General features: G+C 37.2%; 2 protein-coding genes across 3 annotated transcripts in view; one reads left to right on the top strand and one right to left on the bottom strand.

Moving 5' to 3' along the window:
* Positions 1 to 128: 128 nt before the first annotated feature.
* Positions 129 to 12703, top strand: LOC132698941 (DNA-directed RNA polymerase, mitochondrial). The gene is made up of 16 exons (XM_060665281.1): positions 129 to 368; positions 427 to 534; positions 592 to 952; positions 1005 to 1311; positions 1913 to 2371; positions 3061 to 3402; positions 4015 to 4280; positions 5161 to 5518; positions 6268 to 6468; positions 7048 to 7449; positions 9227 to 9391; positions 9452 to 9623; positions 9680 to 9884; positions 12062 to 12233; positions 12289 to 12380; positions 12444 to 12703. Exons 1-16 carry the CDS (start codon positions 227 to 229, stop codon positions 12574 to 12576), a joined length of 3885 nt encoding a protein of 1294 aa, XP_060521264.1. The 5' UTR covers positions 129 to 226; the 3' UTR covers positions 12577 to 12703.
* Positions 12704 to 12723: 20 nt separating this feature from the next.
* Positions 12724 to 22986, bottom strand: part of LOC132698942 (putative polypeptide N-acetylgalactosaminyltransferase 9) — a 111566-nt gene continuing 101303 nt past the window's right edge. The window contains exons 7-10 of one of the 2 annotated variants that reach the window (XM_060665283.1): positions 20835 to 21087; positions 19168 to 19307; positions 18437 to 18538; positions 12724 to 14551 (exon numbers count right to left, since the gene is read on the bottom strand). In XM_060665283.1, coding sequence (XP_060521266.1) covers positions 14282 to 14551; positions 18437 to 18538; positions 19168 to 19307; positions 20835 to 21087 — 765 coding nt within the window. In that variant the 3' untranslated portion in view covers positions 12724 to 14281. Of the gene's footprint in view, positions 14552 to 18436; positions 18539 to 18579; positions 18691 to 19167; positions 19308 to 20834; positions 21088 to 22986 lie in introns of both variants that reach the window. The other variant, XM_060665282.1, reaches the window with a different exon arrangement.

Here is a 22986-nt window from a genome sequence, read left to right as displayed (position 1 = left end):
AATTTTGTAACTAAGCCCAAAAAAAGAACACTGTGCGGCTAGGTCAGTGACTTAAAATGGGCCATTGGCTTCAACAAATTTTCCCAACGTTTGACTGGATAAAGTTCGATTCCATGGAATGACATAATGGGCCTTCCGAAAAATGGTGCAAAATACAAACACGACGTCGTGATGAATAACCAGCCTTTTATTAATAAAATAGGCTGCAAATTCGTTATTTTTCGCTATGTATAAAGTGTTAGAGGTTGGGAAAATTTCTCTTCAAAGATATTCATTAGTGTCGCTCCGTAATTTAGCTGAAAACGACCAATTGAGTGCTTCCGAAAAAACGTGCATCTTATGTAAACATTTACATTTACATTCGCGTAGTAAGTAAACGTTTGGGCATGGTGAATATTTTATTTTTTTTATTTCTCTGTTATTTAGTTCAATTCAGGAAGGTTTCATCGATTGCTAATAATTCTAACTTAACCAAAACTCAGAAAATTTTAACGAAGAAGAAGAAGGCAACCAAATATACAGATATTCTCATGGGTATTTATTATTATTTATATTTGCCGTTTGCTTAATTTATTATTATTATTATTTCAGTTGTGAATAACCGGTCAGTTTTAAAGAAAGCAAACATAAAAAAATTGTCATCAAAGGAAGTTAAGCTCTTAAGTAGTTCTCCCATAAACTTAAATGAACTATATAAATTAGAATATTTGACTAGCAGGCGCTTTTTTCAAGTTGAGCACTGCTACAATGACCTCACTATAATTGATGATTTTCCCAACCCTGGCTCCAGTGATGTTTCCAAATTACAACAGAATAATTTTAACACTGATTTTAATAAATATGAAATAGATTTGGGAGACCCTGCTCAAGTAAGGGAAATTTATGCTAATGAAGAAGCTGTTATTGAAGACTGTGATTTAAAATTACAAGAGAAGGAAGTTGATTTAGAAAGGTAATTTTTTTTTCGGAGAGGAGTGTATAAGTGCTTTGCTATGTAATTTTAGTGTTAAGTTAGTAAATGCGTTCCAACCAGAAGAAATTGAAGAAGAGAGTCATGATCATGTTGACTCGGGGGAAACCTCGAGAGGTATTAATAAATTGAATAAAACCATTGTAGAGCATAATGTTCTAGATCAAAAATTTCGTGAAGAAATTACCTCCAAAACTTTAGCAGCGTATATGGAAGTTTGCAACTACCTTCACAAGCCTGGTAGGGGTTTGGCTGCCTTCTATTCCCATAGAGTGAAGAGTAAAAAGTGTAAAAGTATTATCTCACTAAAACACGTAAATGTCTACAGCACCCTGTTGAAGGTAACTACAAAATAAATACATAGTATATTGTTTGAAATTTAAACTTATTTCGTTAGCTCATAATCCATATAGCCCAATACAAATATAGCATTAAAAAAATTCTTTAGTCGTGGATTTTCATCTAAAAGCAACTGTGGTTGTGATGGCAACATAGGCATTGGCATGTGTAACAATGTGGCAATGTAACAATATTAAACTGTTCATAATTACATTAGAAATAGTTAAATTAAATAAATTTAACACATTTTTAGAGATAATACAAATCACAACCCATGCCTTTTAGAATAAAAATAAGAAAATTACCCGGTTATGAAACACTTTACGGAGGTTAAAAACTCGTCTGCATTGGCTAAGCCTTTATTTGTTGTAACGTCACACAAAAAAAATACATTCTTTGCAAACCATATAGCTCTTGTTAAACAAAAAGTATTTGTTCTTTTAGGGGTAATATTTCATTGAAATATTAAAAAGAGATTTTGTTTGCACGAAATGAGTTAAATTTCCTATTTATCTATACTTTTGAATAGATAAAAATATTATTTTTATACCCCAGTGCTGGAAGTCAAGATATTTCTTATTATTATTTCTTATTCTTATATAGGGGTTTGCGAATCGTGCCGATTATATTAAACTCAAGGAAGTCTTAAAAATTATGGAGGAGGATGGTCTGAAGCCCAACTTGCAATGCTACATCGCAATATTTGAATGTCTTGGTCGACTGAATATGCAAAACAATCACCTTAAGGATATCCGAATTTTCACCAAGGAGGCTCATTATGCGGGATATTCATTTGACCAAATGATGAACAATGGGGTATTTTTAAACGACGAAAGGGAGATTGTGTTGGCTGCTATGCGGGCGTACAATCCAAAATATGTTCCCACCTATGAGGATCCCAAAATTTTCTACAACAATCACTTGGTCAATCATTTGAACCATGATGAGCGTCTGAGTTATCAGAGACACGAGTGGATCGAGAATGGCGGGTTGTTTACCCCCACCTCTTTGGAAGAAGCTGTACAAAAGCAGTTCAAACTTGAAGAGAACGGTTATGTAACGGTAAGTTGTGACTTCATTCTTGTAGTTGAACCTAATTAAATTAACCCTCGGTAATGATTTTTAAGGAATTTGTGCATCTTCTTTTACTTATTTTTACCTATTCGCGAATTTATTCCCGCTGTTAAACGTAAACAAATGTGGCCCTTTTATTCAATACCAATTATACCTTTGAACCTCGGAACCTCGGACTAGCTCATTGTAACTGCATAAGCGATAATAAAGCAGCTCTGTTATCATTTTTTTGGTGTATGGTTTGTTGAAAACGACGCAAGAGATCGTATTTGAGAGTTTTGTAAGAGATGAAGAATGCAAAACATGTCATTGTAATTGGGTCTACTAACCGATAACTTTTTTACAGTATGCCTTCAATAACTAACCACTTACCAAAACTAATTGTTTAAGATTTCTTGAGTGACATCCAACGACAGAGCAACTATAACCAAAGAACGTTTTTTTTTTTAAACATCAACATAAAAAATACTACGCAAACATGAATGCTACCATTTTCAATTACTTGCAACGTATAGTTAGAGGCCCGACTGAATCGTAAAATCGCAAATTCTCAAAATATTTATCAAGCGAATTTGAGGCTAGTTTTTCGAATCCTCGTGATTTGATTTGTAGATGGCACCCTGCATAATGAGCGATGAAGGTTTTTTTATAGACAGTGGTTGATTTGTCTCATATAGGTCAAAAGTATTGCATCAAAAGACAAACCCACAGACGAAATTCTTCGTTATCGGAAAATCCTTAATGAGCATTTAACAATGTGGGAAGAAGCAGCTCATGCGGCGTTCAATCGAAGAGTGGCCGCGTTGGCTGCCGAACGGGGACCCTTGAATTTGGAGATCTACTTTAGGAGCGTTCCCACCCACGACATGGTGGCGATTATGCTGGACGAAGCGAAGAAATTAGCTACGGGTTCGGAGACATATAGTCCCACCCTCGGCATGTTGTATAGGTCCTTGGGACGGAAAGTGTATGCAAGGTACAGGGTGTTGTTCAAACAGAAGACGGGCGTATTGGATAAGGTGAGCGTTTCGTCATCTTAATTTAGCAAGCAAAAAAAAGAGGTGCAAATTTTTTTTACGAAAAAAAAACATAACTAATATAGCTGAGTTTTTGATAGGCTGGTTCTCCAGTCATGATGAAATTAATTCAGTAACCATTAGTTACTAATATGTAACATTATTTATATGTACAAATGGTTATCCCCTATGTAATCAACTTAATGTGACTTCGAGGAGTTGTATTTGGTCGCCGAATATTCCGACAAATTTAATTCCAGATGGTTCGACCTAATAGGGAAAATGCCAAAATGTCTAAGAATTTAAACATTGTAGAAATGGGTAGGAATTTAGACCAATTTTCAAAATTTAATGAAAAATTATTGTCAGGCTAGTTTACAAAATAATTACTAAGTTTTCGCAAATGTTACTCAGTTGGGATTCTTTTTTATCAAATCTGTAGCATTCTGATGTAGCTATCATCCGCTATTACCCAGTCATTCAGCTGGATTCACTATATACTAGGTGACTGCTAAGTTGGTAGTGTGAAATTGGTATATTAAAAATAAGTTAATTTCAAAACCTTTATGAAGACATAAAAAGATGGAAGTTTTTTTTTTATTATTATTCCCTAAGGTTTTGACTCTGCACAAAGAATATTCCCATGAGTACGCGATTGCTCACGGGAAATACGACCACATGCCCACAGGCGAAACATATGTAAATCCTAGAGTTCAGTGGCAGTGGCTAGAGCACAATTGTCGAGACAAGGGATCAACAATATCATCCAACCATCAGCCATGGGTACCGCCCGTAGTACTCGATATCGGAAAATTCTTGTATCAGATCCTTTTGCACGACTTCAAAATTAATGTGGACTGGAAACACAACGGCAAACACAAGTAGGAAGCGACATTTTAGTCTACTTATCCTTTTAACGTTATAGTGATCACGTGCACATATTGCATTAGAAGACATTAAAATAAATAATTAATGTAGCGTAAAACTCTTTGTTACATCCAAGAAGAATTAAATGCCCTACTATGTTACAACAATACGTTATATTTATAGCTTGTATGTGCTTTCTACCAGGGCGCTGAGAAAAAGTGAATGAGTAATTCATCGCAGTCGACTTTGCGTAAAGTGTAAATAAATAATTAATGTAACGTAAAACACCTTGCTACATCCAACCACAATTAAATCCGCTACTATGTTACAGCAATACTCTATATATATACAACCTGTATGGGCTTTCGGCCACGGGTGCTGAGAGAAGGTAAACGAGTGATACATCGCAGTCGACTTTGCTTAAATTGGAAATAAATAATTAATGTAGCGTAAAACACCTTGTTACATCTAAGCACAATTAAATCCATTACCATGTTGTTACAGCAATACGCATTATTTATAACTTGTATGTGCTTTCTACCAGGGTGCTGAGAGAAAGTGCTTAATAAATAATTAATGTAGCGTAAAACACCTTGTTACATCCAAAACTAACCAACCACCATTAAATTCACTACTATGTTACAATAATATGTATAACCTGTATGCGCTTTCTGCCGCGGGTGCTGAGAGAAAGTGAAGGAGTAATCCATCGCGGTTGACTTTGTTTAAAGTGTCCCTTTGTTGTCTGGTTTAACGCAAATACTGTTCAAAAGAAATTGTTTAAATTACTGGGATGACTGTGAAATCTGGCAGATATTATTGTGCACGTGATCAGTATAAGGGATAAGGTTTAAAAAACACTAAAAATTCGAAAAAGTGTGTTTTTGATTCGAGGTGTTGGTTGCCCGCGTTCTACACGATATTTCGCAACCAATCGCGTACGGTGACGGAAGAAATCAAGCCCCACCCTGAACTGGCGAAATTGTTTCGGGCCGCTCAGCCCGAAACGTTGACTTTTCCCGCCAACGAGGTGCCCATGCTGTGCCCGCCGGTCCCATGGACTTCCGTGGACCACGGAGGTTATTTGCTTACCCCTTGTGATATCGTGAGGCTACCGGCAGAGGCGCAGGCGCAGAAGCAGAGACTGGAGGAGAGCGATCCGGTCCAGTTGTATCCGAGTTTCGACGCTCTGAACCAGCTCGCCTCGACACCTTGGACGGTCAACCGCAAAGTCTTGGATATTATATTAGAGGTTAGTCCACTGCCCGATACTTATTTGCATTTTTTTTTAGCTTTTTTCCACTAGTGATTGAAGTTTGTAGCGTGTCATAGTACTAAAAACAAGGAGCTAAATTGATAAAGTCGAATGTCAATATTTCAGTTATTATAGTTCAAAGTTTTCGACTTAGGTCAATTCATATCAGATCATATCAAGATTTATTAAATGCGCATATATTTAGTAAGAAAAAACATACATACTAAGTTATGTTAAAACAGAAAGAAGATTGCACAAAACGGACTTAAAATTAGTAAAACTACATTCAGAAGAATATGGCAAGAATATTTGTATTAAATAAATCTATATAAACTTTTTTACTAATCTACACTCTCGCAGTATATTATTTTGTTGTATATTTATAAGCACAATTTTCGGAACATGGAATGAAATTCTATCAATTAAATGGTGGTATTTCAAATATAATATATAAATACATATCATAGCCCTTCTGGTACTCAATCCTTTTATCGTTTTATGTTGAATTAACGTGATCATGTAAAGATATACATCATGTGCCCTAACAAATATATCAATACATTCTTTTTTAACATTTTCAATCATAACATAACATAACTTCTGCCTGCTTAAAGCAAACATATTGATTTCATAACTGAGGCCTATGTTGATTTAGGGATAAATCCAGTTGACGGAGAAAAATTGCCATTATTTTCAATTAATACAAGATTTAGTTTAGTACAGATCGGTTCAATTTTGACCCGTAGGTGTTTCGCAGCGGTGGTTCTTCACGTTTAGACGTGCCCGTCGATCCTGCCACTTTGGCGCCACCACCCGCGGCTACCTCCAATATGAGCAAGGCCGAAAAATTTAAGGCGTTTCAGCAAAAGTTGCAGCACAGGAGGATGAAAAACGAGATGTTTTCGTTGTGGTGCGACTGCCTGTATCGGTTGTCGCTGGCTAATCACGTAAGTCTATTGGGACTTGCGCTTGCGCGTTCAGGATATGATGAAAATTTTATTCTGCGTTAATTCTTTTTTTTTCAGTCACTGCGTTTTCGCGTAATCTACGTGATGGTATCCTAACAGATATTTTTTTTCCATGTGAAAATTTAGTACCCGGAATATTTTTCATGTTGGAAGTCGAATATCTTAGTTATTTTCAATTTTAATTTTATACAAGTTATAAACTATAAAACGACAAATAATATTAGTATTAGTATTTCTGACGACTTGAAAAAAAACTAAAAAATGTTTTTTTCTCTCTAAATGTGGCAATCAATTTTAAGAAAACTAAAAAATTTCTAAATAAAGCCGGGAACTTATTTTGTATTTTAGAATTTATCAGCATCGCAAGTTCAGGGGGCATTTTAACAATCAATCGGCATGCGGGATGATGTGGGCCTTAAAACGCGACCTATTCTTTTTTTTGAAATCTTAACGAGTTGTAGATCAATTTTAAAAATACGTCCCCTACTGAATTTTGATTTTTCTTATGATGGGCCGTTTGTGGTCTCCTGAAGACACTTTTTTTTGTTGTGGTTTCAGTTCCGGGATCATATTTTTTGGCTACCGCACAACATGGATTTCAGGGGTCGCGTGTACCCTGTACCGCCTCACCTGAATCATCTCGGATCGGATTTGGCGCGGTCCATACTCATTTTCGCGGAACCGCGCCCCCTCGGTCCGAAAGGGTTGGACTGGTTAAAAATCCACCTCATCAATTTGACGGGTTTGAAGAAACGGGATTCCGTCGACGACAGATTAAAGTACGCCAATGACAACATGCATTTGATATTAGACTCGGCCGATAGACCCCTCGACGGGGAGCAGTGGTGGGTGCATTCGGACGAACCTTGGCAAACTCTGGCCTGCTGCATGGAAATTGCCGATGCGGTCCGATCCGGCGTAGACCCGGAAGAATATCTCTCGCGTTTTCCTGTACATCAGGTAGGTGGGCACGTTGCGCATACGAAATCACAGGCAAAAATTAATTTAGACAACCTTTATTTTAAAAAAACGTTTTTGTTTTTCTGTCTGGCCGTTCTGCTTCTGGCCTCTATCCGACACCAGCATCCATCGTTCTTTTTGAGATTTTCAGTTCTATTTTTTACAATCGCCATGAAAGAAAGCAAGTATCCGAAATTTGAATCTAGCCACTTGAAATTTGGCAGACGGATAGACTGTGGTCGCCTGGCAAAACGTATTGAAATTGCGGATGCTGTGGAAGTAGTTAAAAAAAAATCAAAAATCATATTTTGCGGCTTTTAAAAAAAATATATTCTCTGGACAACCGTTTGTCCGATAGAAAAAACGCCCGAACCACGAAACGCGTGAGATCCAGGGCTGCAACGTTCACGAAAAGCATGTTTTCGAAATTGTACAGGATATGACAGTTTTTCGGAGAAAATATAAAATCTCTGAAAATTGCCATTTTTGCGGGTAAATTATTAGCGGCAACTAAAAAACTCGTAATAAATAGGGCGATTTGGTTTGAACATATGTATAGTCGGCGTCGACGGCTACAATTTTTATATTTAAAGTTTTCATATACAGTGTGTCCCGCTCAAGGACTGTACACCCTTGGAAAATCTTTGCTTATGGTTCGATTTTCAAAATTTTTGTTTTTGTCGGATAGATCTTTGAAAAATGCACTGAAATTTTGTTTTGCTTATTGCTTAAACTTAAAGTCATAGCCAACTGAGACTATTTAACAAAAGAGAGAGAACAGAGATGTACTATTAGGGATTTAAAAATAAATAAATTGGTAACGAATCTTTATTTAGGAGTAGTTAGAGCCAACCATGCCAATTTTTATAATGTTTCAATACAGGGTGTTTAAAATATTGTTTACTCCCCGCTTAACGCTGTACATCGTTGTAAAATCTTTGATTATTGTTTGATTTTAATTTTTTTTGTTGGATTGCTCTCTCAAAAACGCACTAAAACCTTATCGTTTCTTATTACATCAACCTGAAGTCATGGCTAACTGGGACTAATTCTTGATGTCAAGTATCGAGAAGAGCTATTACTATACTGTACTACTACTATTACTATACTAATTTCCGTGAAGTTCAAATACCGGGTGCACGAAATTTCGTGGGCGTTAAGCATTACTCCTGTAGAATGTTTGTTTCTGGCTCAATTTTGAAAATTCTTTTTTCGTTGAATAGATTCTACTGAAAGACAGATATGAACTAAACAGCAACAACGCTATATTTTTAATTCTCATCTATAATGAAAATAACGAAAATATCAAAGTTGATTGACATTAGCATGCTGTTTCCTTTGAAAAAACTAAGTTTGCCATGGAGAAGCGAATATTCGACTGTCAAATTCACTCGCTAATTTATATTTATTAATGCTGTTGTTACTAAAAAATAAGTATCCCTTAAAAAGTCTTTATCATTGTTTTTGAAATTTTATCATTATAATTAAAATTTCTAATATCTTAAAAACACATAATCGTTATTAAAATCGATCGATAAACAAAGGTTTTACTGGGGTATACAGTTCTTAATATTGTACAGGGTGAGCACGATCTATGGCAAAATAAATGCTACATCAAAAGCTACGTTATGGGTGGGACAGTTTGGTTTAAAGAACCGCATCAAGAGTTACATTTTTTTGTATTTACGATTTTTCTCTGTCATGAAGGATAGACTAGATAGTGAAGGGGAAGGGATAGTTTGGAGAAAGATTTTTTTGGTTACACCTTTTCGTGTAGGACGGGAGCTGCAACGGGCTGCAGCATTACGCGGCACTGGGTCGCGACAGTGCCGGCGCGTATAGCGTGAACCTCGCACCCTCGAAAGGGCCGCAGGACGTTTACAGCGCGGTGGTCGCGTTGGTCGAACGGCGTAGGATCGAGGACGCGGAAAACGGGGTAGCGGTAAGCGCAACGATTTTTCGCCTCCTCCAGCGTTGTTTTGAACGTCCCTGTGTTCGATAGATTGCCAAACTTTTAGAAGGTTTCGTGACGAGGAAGGTGATCAAACAGACGATCATGACGACTGTGTACGGCGTGACCCAGTTCGGGGCTCGACTTCAAATCGCCCGCCAGCTGAAGGACCTCGACGATTTTCCCAAGGATTCCGTGTGGGCGGCGTCGTTGTACCTAACAAGTGAGCGGCGTCCATTTTGGAAAAGTACTGTTGCGGTACATATCGCGTGTTCGCAGAGAGCACCTTCGATTCTTTGAAGACGATGTTTACGTCGACGAAGGAGATTCAAGATTGGTTCACGGAATGCGCGAAACTGATTTCCGGTGTTACCAGTCAGCACATAGAGTGGGTGACGCCGTTGGGACTTCCGGTTGTGCAACCTTACAACAAGCACAGGAAGGTGTCGCCCGGATATAAAGGTTACTCTATAGACAAATACACGTAAGTGTTAGTCCATTTTCTTATATATTTATATATTTAGACTTTAAGTGGGATACCATAAACATTACGACGTTAAATTGGTAAGTAAGCATACTGGGCCGAAAATTTTTGAAATCATGAAATATCGTAATTTCATTTTGATTTTATAAAACTAACCTTAATATCTGTAACGCTAAGGGAGTATCCGATTCTCATTGACATATACGCATCATCCTCCAAGCACAATCAGCATTCGTCGTTATCGGTGAACTCGATTTTGTCCATATGGTGTGTGAGTTAGCAGTGTCGTTATCAGCGTTTTGAAATTAGATCAGCGTCGCTGCCCCCTTGCTGGGAGGTTAATTTTTCCCTTCTAGTCACGGAATAAATAAACACTAGTCATTTCATATCATTCTCGCAGGTTCCTGAGCCAAGCTTATTGGCTCTTCTTATCTCGTTATTTTCCTCCAAATGCTCCGCCATGCTGCTAATCTTCCAGCGCCCTTATGCAGATCTCTGTTGTTTGAAAAAATGCGTTGCGCCATTAACTCGTACATACTTTCTATAGATTATATACATAGCTAGTGTGGAAGTGAGTTAAAAATCCTTAATTTGGTAAAAAATCCTGACGGTTTTGTATTTGCATTGATGTATTGGTATAATTAATACTTTTGTCCGGGCAGTTGGCCGTGGTCCATTGGTTTTGCTACCAAAGCTTTCAACTGCTACTGCGGCAGCCATCCTCGGCGGGCCGAGACGACTGTTGCGGTACCGGTGCCGTTTGTTAAAGTCGTACCTGTGTTGTAACGCTCGGACGGCGGACTGAGCGTGTTAGTACGGCCCGCCTCCTTGCCCAGTTCGCATACGGTTTCTTGTGTGTTTTCTTTAAGATGTTGTATCATGTTCTATTCAGCTGTAACCCTTCCTGCCTCTTAGTAAAATTGTCTTTGTGTTTATATATTTCGATGGTCTCTCGATGTAATCTTGTATAACAGTGCTTCGCCGTTCGAAAAACATGTGCTCCGCAAGCGCCGATTTTTCTACTTGCCTCAAGCGGCAAGATCTTCCGTGCTCCGCTAAACGTGTAGTGACGCTACGTTTGTATCAATATAGAAGTCTCCGTAGGAACATGGGATTCTGTATATCACGGCCGACGACAACGGTTCTCGGGAATCCTTAGACGATCTTAAATGTGCCCTGTGGGTTTAAAAATTGATTTTTATATTATGTTTCGTCATTATTTTACCGAGCCTGGTAGTTACGCCTCCGATGTAAGGGCGTTTCTTCTTTCGTCTCTTGCCTATTTGGTTTTTTCACAAACAAAACGCTCTCTAAATGATTTAATCCCGCCGTCAGGTCTTCTGGAAATTCTAGTCGTTTTGCCTATTAATGTTTTGACAATCTCCATCTTTTGTCTCGGATGGTGGTTTGACTCGTTCTGTAAGTAGCGGTGTAGGCTTTCGATATACCCTATGTCCCAATTTCATGTTTCCGCCTCTATTTATCACTACGTCCAAGAATAGGAGTTTTCCATCATGACCTTCCATTGTAAATTGGATTTTCGGATGTATACTATTCACCTCGACCGTGATTTCATATGACGTGTCATCAACGTACCATAGCCACTGACTGGATCGTTTTTTGGCCTTTCCTCAAATTCCTCCATGTAAAAATTGGCAACAACGAGGCTAATCGGGCTTCCCATCGCGAGTCCGTCTCTTTGTCAAACTCAAAACTGACCTGTATATCTGCGGGCACAACCTCCTTAACAATTTCGATAGGTGTTGGGTTAGGCCTTTTGACCATACGGATATTTTAGCAGTCGTTAAGTTACTGTCAGATTTGTTAATGACAATTCTATGAGTATCTAAGATACGCGTAGTTGATTTGCCGGATTGCGTTTGTTAATTATCGATTTTTTTAAGCTGTGTTTTTCATCGAGTACTCTCCATCAATTGCTGAGTGATCCGATCTATCTTCATCCTGTCTTCTGGCGCTTATGCGGGCACTAATCGTTAAACGTCGGAACAATGATCGATCGTCATTTCGAAGCAATATCTCTTCGAGTTTGGTGAATTCGTTTTCATAGTAAGGCGTTCTCTGTTCTGTCGTAGATCCATTGGGCTTGCGGAGTTTTAACTTATCGTCTGGTTCGTAGAGAGAACCCCGGCATGATTTTTGTCTATATTTTCTTTCAGTAAGCCGAACACGATGAAGCAAAAGAACGCCTTTCCCCCGAACTTTATTCATTCGTTGGATTCGTGTCACATGATGCTGACGTCGTTGCACGCGGAGCGGGCTGGAATAACATTCGTCTCCGTCCACGATTGCTATTGGACGCATCCGTCGACCATACACATTATGAATAGGGTGAGTATCGCGAGTATTCGCTTAAAGGGTGACGTTTCGATGGATTACATTGTAGATTTGCCGTGAACAGTTTGTCGCACTTCATTCGGAACCGATTTTGGAATCTTTATCGCAATTCCTCCATAACAAATACAGTTACGACGAAAGGTACGGGGAAGCCCTCTTTGGCATCCAAAAGCGAAATTACTTAAGATCGATTTTTGTTTGTAGCGAAATAGCTGAGGACGATTCCGGAATTGGCTCTACGAAGAAGCATTTATTAAATTCGACCCTGCGACAGTTACCAAAGACGGGAGATTTCGATATTAGAAAAGTTTTGAAGTCGATTTACTTCTTCAGTTGACCAATTGGTACGCTTTTAAGTATATAACAATTTTTGTGGTAAATAAAACGCAGACACTTCAGACGTTTTATTAGAATTTTGTTTTATCTACAAACTGTTAAAAGGTATAATAATAATAATCGAAATATCAACATAATATTTATTTATTAACATCGTTATATACACAAAAAATTAAGGCACGTTATAAAAATACAATACACTGGCCTATTTATGTCTATCGTATAAATACTAAAAATGTAGAATATGATACATGTGACAGCTTCGCACTGTATAAGTGCGAATGGCGCCGATGATATTGTAATAGATCCAAATTCTTTGCGCGAGATCTACTCACCGTTACCTATTTCTTAACCTAACAAAGATATTTTTATGAATTTATGCAAAATCTATTCGCCTGAATACCAATGCACGAGGAAGAGTGTTTCCATTTTAACCGATATTGAGCCTTACAAAAATGACATAAAATCAAGTAACAAGCCATATTAAAATAAACAACAAAGAATATCACATTTAAAAGTGACTAACGAATAAAGTGATTAATTTTTCGTTCGAAACGAACATTGTTTTTTAAACTTGAGGGATTATTGCTAGGAATTAATAAACAATTACGTTCCATCGATGAAGGCATTACCTGAAAGATTTTTTATTTTTAGTGAACCTTATTTCTGGGCGTACCAAGTGCCAATAGAAAAATTGCCGCATTTAATCACACTGGTAAATTCGACAATAACAGATGTAAATATTCCAACTGTTTATCTATTTTTCAGTTTCAACTTTCAATGAGTCTTAACTAGCGAAAAGAATTTTTTGTTGGAATGTTTATAAATTTTTCGTCATTTCGACAACAGAAATAATTTTAAAATACCTTTTCGGTGTCGCAAAATTCAGTACGCAGATTTTGGGAATATAGTTTTCAAATTGAAATTGGACTTTTTGATTTATTTTCTATTTTATTCCTAAACGAATTAAAACAACTTTCAAATAATAAGAAAACCACTTATGACCATCATTTAATAGTTGAATTAAAATTAGCGAAGCCCGAGAAGAAAGAAAATTTATTTTAATTTTTTCTTTGTAATGGCGGCAGACACTACTAATCAATTACAAGAAATTAAAAAGTATCCAAATAAATCCAAGAAAGTTCAGGTGGAGAGGGCTTTAATTTTGACCTCAAAAGCTGCAAGAGATGTAAAGGAAAAAATATTGACAATGTTAACGTTTTATATATGTGCCACGAAGCATTTGCGGACACATGTTTATCGGAAAAATATGTGCCTGAAATCTTGGTACTGAATTTTGAAACACCCTGTGGCGATTTGTTGCGTCACCAAAGGGCTTGGGTGGGGGGGGGGAGGGGATTTCCGAGAACGTTGAATTGTTCTATAAGCTCGCCATTTAGCTTTGAACAGAATACTTCATTTTATATATATATTTTCAAAAACGTATAATAATATAAAACCAATACTTTTATGGAATGTTTAAAATTTTCAATGGCGTAGTTCTTCGAATAAAACGCTTTGATATGCGAAACGATATGCGAAATAAAGTGGATATGTTCGTTTAACGAATTTGCATCACATCACGGGCCGAAATCGTCAACAAATAGAGCACCACAGAGTAAAAATATCGACAAAGTATCGAAAACTTTTCACGTTAGTGATTAGACGTTCGTCGTCATAACGTTTTACCTACACGCGCGGATTCACTAAAGTTTGCTCGGGTCGAAATTTTCTAAGGACCACCTCTGGTGGGCACTGTCCAGGTTGCAGTGTTCCATGACTAATTTATTTTTCGCCTCGTTGATAGCCAGACACTTATCGCTGCTACCGTGACGTATGAGCTGTTTGTCGGGATCGTAATCCCAATACTGGTTGCCTTTACTTCCGTGGCAGGGGTATAGGATGACTTCTTGTCCACTGTAATCGACACAGGCTTCATCTCGTCGGATTTCACCCGCCTTACTGTACATCCAAAACTGAAAATATTATTTAAGTTAGGTAGATGCTAAATACTTTTTACACAAGTATTCATAAATATATTTTAATAAGAATGGCTTGAGGATTTACAACTGCAGGTATTTACTGAACAGGAGTCATGAGAGAGGAGTTTGTATTTTTTTTGACTGCCTTGTTTTGAGAAATGTATTAATGACCTGCCTGAGCTCTGCTGTGGATGTAATGTCTTTGGCATTTATTAATTATGAGAATTTGTTTACATCTAGACATTGACCTCGAATTCAGCTTGATTTGTGAAACTAGGTGCCAAAATCGACACACTTTGGGGTGAAGTTTATGAGAATTTGTTTACATCTAGACATTGACCTCGAATTCAGCTTGATTTGTGAAACTAGGTGCCAAAATCGACACACTTTGGGGTGAAGTTATTGAACTTATCTTTTATCATTTATTATATTTTATTATTTTTATATATATTTATTGTATATTTCAAAAATGGGTAACAAAATTATCACACCTGTTACTCTGTCAAGGAAGTGTTTAGAGGTTAGTTTATCGACGAAAATAATACTAATAATACAGCTATGTACAGGGCAGGGTGTCCCTAAACTAGACATCAACATTTTCATCGACTATTGTAAGTCCTGCACTTTTTATGCTCTATTGGAGCGTTTGAAATTTTCATTTTCAATTTTCATCTTTATTAAAAATCACGAATAAAAAAATTGTGACGAAATTTATTTATAATAACAACCCATTAAAATGTTATTAGTATTTAGCATATTAGGCAAAAAGTTTAGTAAACGGCATTTTTATAAATAAACTTAAATTTTTACAACCTAAAAACATTTTTTAATCCAGCGGAGCACAGTGGGGACCGCTAGAATGGATTTTTTTTTTATTTTTGTATTTACTACTAGTAAAATGAATTTTAAACAGTAAAAAAATCGGAATATGCCAGTAATGGACAAAGCGGAAAAGCTTTGCATTTAAATAAGCTGCGTAGCGAACCTTTAAAATACTCCGAAATGTTTAAAAAATACTATTGTACCTGGCTCTCGCGTGACCCTGACATTAGATGCATTTGTGGACGCGAACCGCCAAGAACGCTTTTATTATTTTCCAAAACGACATTCTAACCTAAATAAACAAAATCCCGATGCCAACTTTCTCGACACGATCCGCTCGATATTTAGCCACTATATCTATCTGATCATACAGGCTACGTAATAATAACGCGATTAGGCATAATTATGCGTGACTGGCTGTAATTAATGCATCCTCTGAAGCGATTTATCTTCGTAATTACGTCAATTAGCGACAAAAGTGATGCGCCGACCGTTGCGAATGTTTTGATATACGATCGGATGCACAGAGGCGTGGGGCGAGACGTAAGTATAATTTTACTTCTGATTAACAAAATTTGTCGGTTTTCGACACTCACACACACATTTCTGCTACTGTTACTTGACGCTTGGTGTCCTAATTAGAAGTTTTCTTGGTCCAGGCTAGCGGTGTGTCAATACAAAATTATGTTTTTTGAGCTTCACCTGGATTCGGTTCATTGACAAACCTAACCGTTATGGGAATAACAAGCTTCGTCAGCACTGATTTTGCATTTGGTTGAAGATATTAATACCGCTACCAACACTAGGAAAATTAAGATAGAACGGAATTGAGGCAGTTGTATTGATAGATTAGAATTTATCAACGCCGTCCGCCGAACATTTGGCAAAGAACAAAATTGCCATTGTGGTTTTATTTTTTCGCGCTCGTTCCAATTGGCGCGCAAATTCCATGCATTATACATTCAAGGACCATAGTCAAAAGGGGTTTAAAAATGCATCAAAGGAAGCGCCCCTTTGTGTTTTCGATATTTGGAAGCTTCGGTGAGTGTGGGTTTTGCGATCAACGTCTTTGCATCAAAGAGTCCCGAGTCTGTTGATATATGTGATTAGTATACCTTTTTCATTGCGATTTTTAAGTTCTGCGAAAGAAATTACCGTCCAAATACTATTTTGAAACTTGTGCGGCAAATCAACGCACGGTAAAGTGAATTTTAACTGCTCTCATGAAAACCAGTAAGACGAGATTTGAAGAAAAGGGAAAAGTCCGTTTCGTTGGAATTAATCGAAAGTTTAACAAAGTAGAAGACAGAATTTTTGTGAACAAATTCATAAACAATTTTGTTACTTATACTATCAAAAACTCCTCAAACAAATTCACGAAGATCTTTTAATTGTCAAATTTTTGAACCTATTATAACCTCGTTTTAGGTTTTAAGAACCCGCCCGCCTCACTCGCGATATCGCCTTTTTCTGTTTGTTGATCGGTTTTTTCCCATTTAAATAATTAGTTTTGATTGAAACTCGCGACAACATTGTCAAAACGAATGAAAATTGAACAGCCAACGCGCAGACAGGAATTTGTATGGGATACATGAATTATTCAAAACTTTCCATTTATCGTCAGCATTATTCGGTCGACATTATTATTCCGGATTATGTTTTCGCCGCGAGTGACGGGTATAGACTATGTTTTTTTTTGGTGTCCTGTTGACGAATTCGAAGAGCATTTTATTCTTTTTGCAGATAAAATGTTATATGTATCAATAAAATTTTTGCCGACGTGCACTGTATCAGAGTTCAAAGAGTTACGATTCAAAAATCGAAGAAATATCACAAAGCAACGGTACACGAACGAATTTAATTAAAATGGACTCGTCGATAATAGAATTAATCCCGGCCGTTTGATGAACGTTTAATCGTTTATTAAATCTCCCAAAATCAAATCCCGTCCGTAATCATTAAAAGTAGAGAAGAGAAGGTAGTTTTATAATAGCCCCAACTAATTTATTTTGATCCGAATTATACGTTGCCGTTAATAAAACGGTGAACCGGGCAGCATATAATAACCGTAACAGGGTTTCGATTTAATTCAATTACCGGGCGGGGATGAAAATGGCAGCCGATCGCGCGTTCGGCGGAGGTTTCCGATGAACCTGGCTTAAATGTTTTCTCCTTTCTCTCTAATCATTTTTCAATAATCCGATCGGGGCTTCGACGTTTAATCGCTCAGCTAGCTATCCGACAAACGTACGGCAGACACTTAAAAAATAACATTTTTCCACAATCGTTGGCACATCTTGGCAGTTGGGTATAATTGGATACATACCCCGAGTGTAACTTTTGCAAACTGTAAGTATAAAAAGTGAAGCCGCTTGCTTATACTATTTAACTAAAAAGTAATTTGTTTTTGAGAAATATTGTATTTAACGATTGTGGAAAAACTCACGTTTAGCACACGTGTCTGTGTCGAAGTTTTGTTATATATGACCCTCAAACATTTCTTGGTCTAATCTTAATTTTAGTACGTGTTTAATGTTTAATTAATTACTTAACTTCCCAATTTTGTTTCTTATCGATTAAAAGAATATTAGAAGTGATTCATTTTAATCATAATTTCAAAAGTTCCATTCGCACCCAAATTAAAAAACAGGTCGTCAAAAAGACAACTCGAAATTTAGATACAATACGCATGTACAGCGGATTATCAAAGCCAAAAAGGACCAATTGGAAAGCCGAATGATTTCATATCGAGAAGATGGATGATTGCCGTTCAAAATAAGTAAAGAAGAAGAACGCCTCCAACCTTGGCTTACCGGTCGTGGTCAACTGAAATAAAGAAGAAGAAGAACCTTTGCTACCAGATAAGGGTGGGGCGCTCCTATTTACATAAACTAGGAAGAACATAGTGGTAATCAAGACGGAGGAAGGTGGGAGTAACCCAAACCAGTAGCGACGTGAAAAACATTGTTATGGACCATATGTACACTCTTCCTTCCACCGGTTACTGGTTAATATTTATCCCCTTCAACACCTCAAATTGTCGTGAAGACTCGTTACCTGGTTACCGCCCAGACCGTGGCACGGCCACAAACCTAAAGGTTTGTGTATATCGTCGGGATTTGCGGCCGAATCCAGGCAAACGCTCAAGTCGTTCGCGACCTGAAAAGGAACAACGTTCAATGCCGGATTAGTAGAATTACCTGGTTGCCGCCTTGTCGGTGGCAAGGGTATAGTCCGACGGGCTTGTGTAGGTCGCTCTTGCGGGCCGGCGAATCCAAACACGTCTTGCCTCCGTAACCTTTGTTGCGTATCTACATGACAGAATTTAATCGTGAAATATTGGCGATCTAGTTATAATTCCTGGTTCGGTCCTTTCGATCTAATTATGCGGTGGGGGACAGGCATAGATTACGTCACACGAATTTGGAATCGGATTATTTTAGAGGAATGAAGCAAAGATTGATACGTACGTATTCATCAAACTTAAAAGAAAGGATGTTTGTTTTCATTTTTGCAAACAACTGAATAAAATCGAAAAATAAAATTACTTTTTCTTTGTTGCTTCTTTTATAATTATTCTTTATAATCCAACCAAAACGGCATCACCTTAAGCCGCGATTATAACTTCACTGTCAGAACTTCTAGGGCTCTAATTGGCCAGAAAAATGTTGTGAGACGTAATTTGTGGATCGCTCTTGATATCGTAGTTCGTTCTTAAGTTTAAAAATTTAAAAATTGATGCCATCAAACTGGATTGCTAGAAAAATAAAATCTAGTAGTATATATACCTCGCCGCTAGCGACAGCTTCCCCTGGTATGAACAGTTCCGGATACACGTTATCCAGATACCACTTGAAGCTCTTGCACCCCAGCCCTTCTCTCAACGCTTTCCTGCCGCTGATGTCGCCGAAATCGCCTTTGTCGTTACCTGAGATTAAACGAAAAAAATATTCTTAATTAAAAATGCACTTATCTGGTGGAGATGCTACGTGCTAAGGTGGTTGCCCTGCACAAATTCCCCACTTCGATGAACATTCAAACATCAAGTGACGAAAGTTTTATTTAGTACTGGATACAATATCGAGTATAATGTCATTCGACACAACGATTTTGTATACTTAATGCATACTCTAGGCTTACCCCACCACCCACCAAATGTTGGAATCTGTATCCAACTCGGGGAAACGATATTGCCAAAATTAAAAAAAAAAAAAACGACTCTTTTAACTAGCTACTAACGAACAAAGATAATCTCCAATTCTTAATTTCAATGTTTTGCCTTTTAAAAAAATAATTATGAACCACCTTGTATATCGACTTGCTAGAAATCAAAATATAAGGCGTTCAAACATTATAAGAATAGGTCCAATTTTTTATTTGCTAGAAATGTTTTGTTTTGTAGATTTGGAACAAAGCTGCCAAATATTGAAATACACTAACTCAAAGTACATAGAAAACACGATGCACTATTGTCACGCGAACACATTTAATGCCGCGTTGTTCTGCCGATGTAAACAAGTCATTCTTTAAATAAAACTCAGATACTAAAAAGCATCCACAACTAGGTTTATAACGACTGGACCTTCAAAAATCCTTCATCAGTCGTAATTGAAATTATTAATAGAAATGCTCAAAAGTATATTATGCAACAAGTGCGGTAAACGGCATTTGACTCACGAGTATTCAATAAACGAGTGACTTAAAATGTTTCCCGACCTTGTTACATACTATACTTTTTCTACGACCGTTAGTTTTTGGGTACATTTTCGCAAAACACGAATAAATTCACTGACATGACCGTCAGAATTGACAAACGTCAAAATTCAAAGCGTGGGAAATATATCGGAAAACATCCGATTGCTCCCAAAACCCGTGCGGTAAAATCCCGGAAATGTCCGCAATAGCTCGGATTCGTGGGAAACGAAACTGACGTGGTAAAGTGACGCTTCCCGCACGCTAGATCGGTGGGTAATTAATTATGTATTTTACAGACGAGAGTAGGAAAACGGCATTTGATTCACTAGTCTATTTGTCCCGAGCAGAGCGAGTATTTAATAAACGAGAGACTTAAAAAGTTTACCAAACCTGTGGCACACTATACTTTTGATTCGACTAATTTTTGGGCACGTTTTCAAAATTCAAGCCGTGCGGTAATATAATAAACTTGTGACTCAAATGGCGTTTACTAAACAAATATGCTATAAAAAACACTTCATACATCGGCTGACATTTAATGCATCATGACGTCATCAAACGTTTTCTTGTTACGTCGTTTTTAAAACGCTCTGGATGAATTTTAATGGAAATATTTTTTTAAAGAAAAATAATTATCAGGTATCAGCGGGTCATTAAAAAAGGATTTCTGATGTTTTGGCTTAAACTTTACATTGAGAGACTGACCCTTAATAATGCATTTAAGGAACCACCTGAAGTGTAAATATAAAGTGTTGCCTACCAATCCTCTGATAGTAGTATTTGGCGTACTCGTCGAGCCACACCTCGGCCAATCGTACCGAGTTCCTTCTTAACACGTTAACGCCGCTCCTCCACTTATACGGCGACCTCTTCCTGAAGATGTGGCCGACGTGGGAGCAAGGCACTATCTCCAACGTGCCGCCGCACATCCACGTCTTGAACGAGAGCTCGAGGTTCTCGCCGCCCCATATGTCGAAGCCTTCGTCGTAGGTGCCCAGCTTTTCGAAAAATTCCTGTAGAAAAAGGACGAAAAACAAAATAAAGGCGGGGGGATTTTTTTTTTTAAAACGCGGCGTGTGATTTATCAGCCTTTTCGGGCTGCGGCCGTAACACCGAAGTCACGTCTGCATACTGCCCCCGGTATTCGACAGTTTCGATGCGGAAGCTTTAATTTATTGCGGAAAAATAAAAGTGTCCGTGTCGATATTTCGGACCGTGTCGTCTGCGTATCCCGACGGTTTGGTCGAATGCTCAGCGGATGGCAAAAAATATGGGACCCGCGAGATATATACGACGGGAAAAATATTCATAAATTGTCATGCATTAGGGGAGGAAAGTCAACCATATTATTATACGACATCTTATGACAAAAAAGTGGAGGTCATATCGATATTTTTTTTTTGGAAACTAAATGAAAATTTCGAAGGTAACAATGAATTCCATTCACTTTGCAAAAGTAAACTAACCAAAATTAAAGTCGTGCTTAAAATTAAGGCACCCTAATCACCGTAGACACTCGTAGCTACACATAGCTGCAGGTAGGTGTAGTGTACTTTTCTAAACATTGTTCTATGGTATTCTATTTTAAGGTTAGGACCATACAGATTCGCGCCATTTACGTTTTATGTAATGCCGTATGATAGAGGTTTATTTCGAAGTATGTAGTGCAATTATTTAAAAGTATGTTAAATAAATAACAGTAGGTAGCGCCGTATATCAATTCTGCCGTACAGGGACAATTCGTTATTTATTGGGAGACTCACTATATTAAAAATGTGAGTTATATCCGTTTTATAAGCGCACTTTGGACCATTATTCTTTCGCGTCATTTTTTATTTTTATTTACTTGGGCCTCTTCGACGAAGTTATATCGAAAACGTCCCTCCAGGGCCCCGTTTTTCGTTCGTTAATAACGCGTCTCGTTTTGTCTTCTCGCCTCATTAACCAGTCAACTTTTATTTACAAGGCGTTCCTGTAAACGTCTAAACGTCGTAACTTTTGCGAAAAGATTCTTCTGTGCAGTCGGTCGGCGATTTGTATAGCGTAACTTTAAAGGAAAAATGGCGTACGCTGAATTTTTTCCAGGGGAATATTTTTCCTGAATAGTTTTCTTTTTTTTGTCAGATGTACCGTTCTGGATTAAAATAATTACTTAAAAACTGCTACGTTTCGCCAAACTGACTGATAATTTCTATAGATTGACATTTAGTCTCGAATAAATTGTAGTTTATAACCGTCATTCTTTTTCGTCTGTTACAATATTATTGGAACTTAGTCTAATCGCAAATGACATACAACTTTTCTGTGTATTTGAAGCAGAGGATCATGAATAAAAAATGCTAGAAAATTTTGGAGATTGTTTTGAAATGCGTCAAATTTGGGGGTGATCATCGACACAAATTTAAGATTAAAATCTCAGGTATATAATCGCAGATGTATGTTCAGAAGGGCGCGAACAGAATTCAAAGAGTCTAAAAAAACCTATCTTACATATGCTTACAAGATTGGAAAATACGGTCAGGTAACTTATAAACTGTTTGAAAGATCATTTACCTACAATATATATAAATATTATAATCCTGTACCTAATGTCTTAAAACATTCAAGGATTCAAAAACAAGTACAGCCTATTACTAAGCATCTTATAAACTTGACGATTTTGTCTGAGAGATGGCCTAATGTTTATTGATACTAACTTTCTAGTTCTTTCTTTTAATTAACTAATAATTCTTACTTTCCAAGCTCAGATGGAACCTTCATCTTTTTTAAAAACTATATTCCAATCCATTTGCAAAACGTTTCCCACGTTATATTGTCATATTATTTATATATTTTTTTATTTCTACAAAGTACTATCCTATCCTATTTATTTATATTTTGCTATTTATTCTATTATATTATCAAAAATGTAT

This window comes from Cylas formicarius, unplaced genomic scaffold (genome assembly GCF_029955315.1).
Source record: "Cylas formicarius isolate icCylForm1 unplaced genomic scaffold, icCylForm1.1 PGA_scaffold_3__17_contigs__length_32017465, whole genome shotgun sequence".
Lineage (NCBI taxonomy): Eukaryota > Metazoa > Arthropoda > Insecta > Coleoptera > Brentidae > Cylas > Cylas formicarius.
This window is presented reverse-complemented; position numbering and strand designations above follow the sequence as displayed.